The 6576-nt window shown below is 41.1% G+C and overlaps 1 protein-coding gene across 3 annotated transcripts; it reads left to right on the forward strand.

The window, feature by feature from the left end:
- Positions 1 to 8: 8 nt before the first annotated feature.
- On the forward strand, positions 9 to 6358 carry OXSM (3-oxoacyl-ACP synthase, mitochondrial). 3 transcript variants are annotated; one of them, XM_015853975.1, is made up of 3 exons: positions 9 to 117; positions 1691 to 2708; positions 5765 to 6358. In XM_015853975.1, the coding sequence occupies exons 2-3, from the start codon at positions 1726 to 1728 to the stop codon at positions 6165 to 6167; spliced, it is 1386 nt and encodes a 461-aa protein (XP_015709461.1). In that variant the 5' UTR covers positions 9 to 117; positions 1691 to 1725; the 3' UTR covers positions 6168 to 6358. The 3 variants fall into 3 exon arrangements, with proteins under 3 accessions (XP_015709461.1, XP_015709462.1, XP_015709463.1); XM_015853976.2 differs by lacking the exon at positions 9 to 117 and adding an exon at positions 154 to 298; XM_015853977.2 differs by lacking the exon at positions 9 to 117 and adding an exon at positions 382 to 496.
- Positions 6359 to 6576: the final 218 nt, after the last annotated feature.

Here is a 6576-nt window from a genome sequence, read left to right on the forward strand (position 1 = left end):
CCTTCCGCCGATCGTGACGTTGGGGATCGACTAGGAAGCCGGCACACGTCCTCCCCCCTGTCCCTCCATAGTGGAACGGGGGAGGGAGGAGGAGCCAAGCATAGCTGAGCGGCCGAGGTACCGCGAGGGATCGGCGGGAGGGAGGGAGGGAGGGCGTTTCGCTGACCTAAATCCCACGTCGAATATTGGAAATGGGCAGGGGTGTAAAGAGCGCTTTGGCTGGAGACAAGTCATTACTTCTGAAGAGAGTCAAATCCCTTCTGCTTCCTTGTGTTGGATGCATGTAACTGGGACCAAGGTGGGCACAGCGCTGCCTCGTGCTGCTCAGCCTGCTCCTTGCACCCAGTGTGTCCTGCACTGAAGTGAAGTGCTGCTCTCACTTGGCATCACGGGCAGTTCCCGTGGTGTTACATCCAGGGGAGCTGGGAGTGCTGCAGGCCGTGTGTTACCTGGCTTCTGACAGCAGTCAGTCCATAGCCAGACTGCAGGGTATGGCGTAAGTGCTATGGCAGTGTTGAAAAGCAGAGCAGTGTTAGTATGTCATTTGTCTGCATAATCGTTATGTTTCTATGAGATTATAAGTGTAAACCTCACAAGGTAGGCATGTCAGTCTGCACAACTGAAAAATGATTGCAATCGAAAATGATGTTGTTATATTTTTTTTCCCCTTCAGTTTACAGGCCTTTCAAAGCGCTGCTGTGGTACACCCATTAGAAGTACTGTTCCCACCCTACTCTAAATACCCTTAGGCTGATGAAGCGTGGGTGGACATAGGGTGGTGAGGAGACCTGTCCAAGGTGCCTGGTTGTGTTAGTGTCAGGAAGAGATCCAGCCCCTAACCTGTGGCCTAACAGTGCTGTTACGTTGTTTCCTATCCAACTCTGGCTGACATAAGGGTTAATACTATGGCATCCTTAGCACGATAATGCTGGGACATTTTCAGGTCTCTCTGAGAAGGATGAAGTAGTGTATATTTATTCTTGGTATCTCCAGACAGCTGGTAGTTAAAGCTCTGAGGCAAGTTTGCAGCAAAACCAGTGAGAGCCTTGCAGCCCACAGAGGTGACATGTACTACTCCTGATGACAGACACAGGAATTACGTCCCTTCCTGCAGTGTTCACACTAGGGTGCTGTGTAAAGAGCGGCTTATTAACTCGGCAAGATCAGACTTGGTGTGTGTTGTAGTTTGAAGAGTTAATCATGAGATACTTCTCCCTCACCTCAGGAGAAGAGGAGGGAAGGAAGAGTGCAAAAACGTGATTGAGATAGAATAAAGTAATTTATTAAAAGAAATAAGAGATAATACAGAATAATTAAGCAAATCGAAATGAATAAAACATAGAATCAGAAGAAAGCGAGCAAGACCAACTTTTTATAGGCAGACTCTCCACTGGATACCTACTGGAAAAAACAAGAGATCTTTTCTCCCATCACTCAGAATCAGAAAATTGTGTGGAGGATCCTGAGAAATGTGGTACATCCAGTGTGTCTTCTTCTTGGAGAGTTAAAATTCACATGAGGCTGCTAGAGAAACCAGGAAACACAGCTCCACAGTGCACTGTGCCTCTGCACCCAACAGCCTGTTGCATGATGTCATGATATGGAATACTGATAAAACCAGGACAGAACGTTTCTCACATTGTCTGTTCTATTGTTTTGTTTGTGTCTTGTTTCTTTCTCCCCCCTGCAGCTACAGGAATGTGCACGGATTGATTGGTTCCCACCATGTTCTCACAGTGCTCGCAGGAACTGTTGAAGACTGCAAATCTTCATCTCCGGAGTCTGAATCTGAATCTGCTTTTAAGAAATCACAAGAGAGCTTTCAGCAAGTCACTGCCTGCATGTCGAAGGAAAGTAGTTGTTACGGGTATTGGCCTGGTGTCTCCTCTTGGTGTGGGGACTCAGCTTGTGTGGAAGCGCCTTCTCCAAGGAGACAGTGGGATTGCATCACTAGATGGGGAAGAATATTCAGGCATCCCATGTAGAGTGGCTGCCTGTGTGCCACGGGGAGATGAGGAGGGCCATTTCAAAGAAGAGAGCTTTGTTTCAAAGTCAGAAATCAAGTCTATGAGTTCTGCTACTGTCATGGCCATCGGTGCAGCAGAACTAGCAATAAAGGACTCTGGCTGGTCTCCACAGTCTGAACAGGACCATTTAAGAGCTGGTGTGGCAATTGGAATGGGAATGGTTCCACTGGAAGAGATTTCTGATACAGCTTCTTTATTTAAAACCAAGGGTTATAGCAAAGTCAGTCCGTTCTTTGTCCCAAAGATTTTAGTCAATATGGCAGCAGGTCAGATCAGCATTAAATACCAACTGAAAGGGCCAAATCATGCAGTGTCAACTGCTTGTACAACAGGTGCGCATGCTATTGGAGACTCCTTTCGATTTATCGCCTTGGGTGATGCTGATATCATGTTGGCTGGAGGGACTGAGGCTTGCATTAGTCCTTTGTCCTTGGCTGGATTTGCAAGAGCTCGGGCACTAAGCACTGGTTTTAATGCAAGCCCTAAAATGGCGTGTCGGCCATTTGATTCAAAGAGAGAAGGGTTTGTAATGGGAGAGGGTGCTGCAGTGCTGATCTTGGAGGAGTATGGACATGCTGTACAGAGAGATGCTAGGATCTATGCAGAAGTTTTAGGTTATGGACTGTCGGGTGATGCTTGCCACATAACAGCACCTAATCCGGAGGGAGATGGTGCATTCAGGTAAGATCTATATGTTGATTACAACAGCTGCCTCATGTATTAATTATAAAGGCTACATATATTTCTCTTGCTTTATACATTTCCTAGAGAAATGCTGTTCAGTATTGAATTAATATTCCAAAAGCTGAGAAAATGAATTTTACCAGGTCTTAGTAAAGTGTTCCACAATGTTCCTTTTTTAAAAGAAATTGGATGAAGGTCAGTTCTTGCGAGAATCAACCTTTTTGTTGATGCAAGTCTTCTCTATGTGGAAACATTTTATATTTGGTGCCTTCAGCTATTCACATAAATGAGTCCCAATGGAAACCTTTTGTTTATCACAAGACCTTGTGAAACTACAGAAAGTTTTGAGGTTCTCCTTCACCCTTTGTTGTAGAGAAAAGAAACCTCACTGCAAAAGTAGGCCACATCATTTGTTACGTTCTTGAAGGGGAATAACATTCCTTAAGAAATACCACGTGATAAGAGCACTTGGAGGATCTAATTTATTATAATATGCTTGGAAGATTTTACTAGAGTAATTACTGTTAATGTTTGTAGCATTAATTGTGATTATTGGAGTTTAGGAAAGTCTGTGACTTTTGGTAGGGAAAGTATTTAGACTGTATGGCTCTGCTACAGTCATGATTGAATACTTAATTCTGGTTAAGTGTTGGTGAAACTGCATAGCAGAAAGGCATGATTTGGTAAGATGGTAAAGCTTCATTAGTGTTAATCTCATGAGAAGTAGTTAACAAGTAGATAGTAGTTTACTCACCCTTATCACTGGACTAATTATCAGTTGAGTTAGATATACATGTATTGTTTGCAAGCTTTATGTAGGCCAGATGTTACTGCACGTTTGGGAATATGCAGTAGTTTGTGTTTCTCTGGATGTACGTGAATATTCAATAACAAAATTCCATCACTCACTGTGCAAATAGATCAAGCAGAAGCTTATGTATTATCTATTGTAAAGCTGACTTTGTATCTTTATTAGATAAACAAATTTTTCGGGAGGTGTAATATACCAGATTTCCCTCTGTACTATTTGATTCATAGCTTATTGTTCTACACACTTCAGTGGGAATTGAGTAATCATGAGTTTCTTACCTGTGATTTTCAGACTTGTGTTTACCCTTGAGATGATACAGCAATATTTTGTAATAGACTTTTTGCATATTTTATGATTGCAATAGCATATAAATTGAATTCACAGTGGGAAGTAGCTGAAAGTTAATCTTACTATCTCCAAAATATGGTGCATTTCTACCCTTGAGATGAGATAATATATTTTAATACAATTTCCATTCTGATATTTGGTTTTTGCAGCTGTGTGCGAATCAAATCTGAAATGTACATGCATTTGATTTGCCGTGTCAGAAAATTTCAGGGGATTGTGTATTTTGTCCTCTTCTAATAGCTGCTTCAGTTGGAGATTAAGACATGTTGGAATGAACCTAACAGGACAGGAAAAGCAAGGCCAGACTCAGAAGTGTGTCTATGAAGTGTGTTCTACACAATAATCTGTTATCTCCTTGAGTAATTATGTTCCTTGCAGCTTTAATGTATCTTTTCCCTCAGTGTAGATCAGTAATCGTTTTTGTCTGAATGTTGGCTTACTGTCTAGTGACAGTGAGAATCACCGAACTGCAGCCTAAGATAACATGGATGCTTTTGGGAGTTGAAGGCTATAATGGAAAGATTTCCATTTCTCTGGGAGCTTTTGCTGTCTTTTGTCTTGATCTTCCATTTTACTTTCTTAGTTTTCATGAGTTTCAAGTGCTAGTGATCCTTTGCAAGGAGGGTTATGTGATTGGTCACCTTTCGGTGACAAACTGTGGTAAAAATCCACTATGGAGCTGTATCTTCCTATAGATTTAATAAAATAGCATAGTTTATCCAGGCAATTCTAGTACACAGGTAATTAGGAGCTAGAATGGGACATGTGGAATTGGAGTGCACGAGTGTGATATTCAGTAACTACCATTTTGATATACAGGAATTAGACTATCACCTTGCTACTCTAGGGAAAGAAAGTGGATGATACCTTCTCACCTCTAAAAAGCATGCAGAAGTAACTCACAAGGAGTACAACTTTATTTCTTTCATCTCCAAATATTTTCTTTGGATAGAGCGTTTTCATTCCAATTCCCTTTATTCTAAATATAATAGAATCATAGAATTACTCAGGTTGGAAAAGACCTCGAAGATCATCAAGTCCAACCGCAGCCTAACCATAGTACCCTAACTCTAACAACCCTCTGCTAAATCACATCCCTGAGCAACACATCCAAAGGGCTCTTAAACACATCCAGGCATGGCGACTCAACCACCTGCCTGGGGAGCCTATTCCAGTACTTGACTACCCTTTCTGTAAAGAAGTGTTTCCTAACGTCCAACCTAAACTTACCTTGGTGCAGCTTGAGGCCGTTTCCCCTTGTCATGTCACTTGCCACCAATGAGAATAGACTTGACCCGCTCTCACTGTAAGCACCTTTCAGATACTGGAAGAGGGCAATAAGGTCTCCCCTCAGCCTCCTTTTCCCCAGACTAATGATAAATAAAAGGTCAAAACTGGGGAATCTTCCTTAACAGAGCTGAATGCTTCATTAGTATCAGCTACACTAGAGAAACTTCACTGAAAGGAATCTTTATTTTTGTAATAATTTCAGATAGTTATTCCTTTCAAATGTTTCACAGTTTTGCTTTGAAGAGGAACCTTGACCTACTAATGCCATCTGCAGAGATGGTTTTGTCTTCTTTCTTTCAGCTTGTATTTTTCTCAACTGTAGAATTTAACCAAGTAAGTTTTAGTAGGAAATCTGATTGTGTAGTGGGCCTCACCACTGTTGTCTTTCTCAAATGGCTAGATGCAGATGTTCGTTTAGTTAGGTGAACCCCATCTCTTCTCACATCTGTAGTAAAGTATGTCATGCAGATTTATACATCTGCTAAACAGCTTCCAACAGTCTGTACTTTTGCTTTTGGTTTGAACGCATGACAAAAACATAATGGGAAATTCAGCATTCTGGTGTTGTTTTTTTTTTGTTTGTTTGTTTGCTTTTTTTCCTTAGGTGTATGTCTGCAGCAATAAAAGATTCTGGAATCAAGCCTGAAGATATAACATATGTCAATGCACATGCAACTTCTACTCCTTTAGGAGATGCTGCTGAGAATCAAGCAATCAAGAAACTTTTTAAAAATCACTCACGTAATATTGCAGTTTCCTCTACTAAAGGAGCAACGGGACATCTTTTGGGAGCCGCAGGAGCTATTGAAGCAGCTTTTACTGCGCTGTCCTGTTACCATGCAATTTTGCCACCTACTTTAAACTTAGAAAAAACAGAGCCAGAGTTTGATCTTAATTATGTTCCATTAAAAGCTCAGGAGTGGAAAACTGAAAAACGGCGTGTTGCGCTTACAAATTCATTTGGCTTTGGTGGTACTAATGCAACTTTGTGCTTTGCAAGTGTTTAACTTGTGCTGTGCATCTTGTGAGGAACGGCATTCAATTTTCTGTACCGCCATCTTTGCTATATAGTATAATCATTTCTCAGCTTTGAGACTTGATATGTAACTTTATTCGCTCCAACATTTACATCAATAATTCCTTCAAAAAGAGGGAATTTCTTTTACTCGTTTTAATAAAAATAAAGATCTACTTTTCATGTGGTAAAGAAGTTTTTATTTCTGCTCAAAAAGAAGACTTGTAGCAAGTAATCTGAATAGCACTGTTTTGTGAGGAGGAAAGTGATAAATTCCATATTTCAGTGTAATGATACATTTATAATTACCGAGTCTTCACTAGTCTCCATCACTTTTGAGGCCAAATGATTATCCTCTTGTGAACTCTGACTTGACTTGCTTATTGACTGAAAGGCAGGTT

Source organism: Coturnix japonica, chromosome 2 (assembly GCF_001577835.2).
Source record: "Coturnix japonica isolate 7356 chromosome 2, Coturnix japonica 2.1, whole genome shotgun sequence".
In the NCBI taxonomy this organism is placed as follows: domain Eukaryota; kingdom Metazoa; phylum Chordata; class Aves; order Galliformes; family Phasianidae; genus Coturnix; species Coturnix japonica.

Coding starts and splice junctions, on each gene's coding strand:
- OXSM (XM_015853975.1), top strand. CDS start 1,726: ATGTTCTCACAGTGCTCGCAGGAACTGTTGAAGACTGCAAATCTTCAT. Junction 2,709..5,764: donor GAGGGAGATGGTGCATTCAG/GTAAGATCTATA, acceptor TTTTTTCCTTAG/GTGTATGTCTGCAGCAATAA.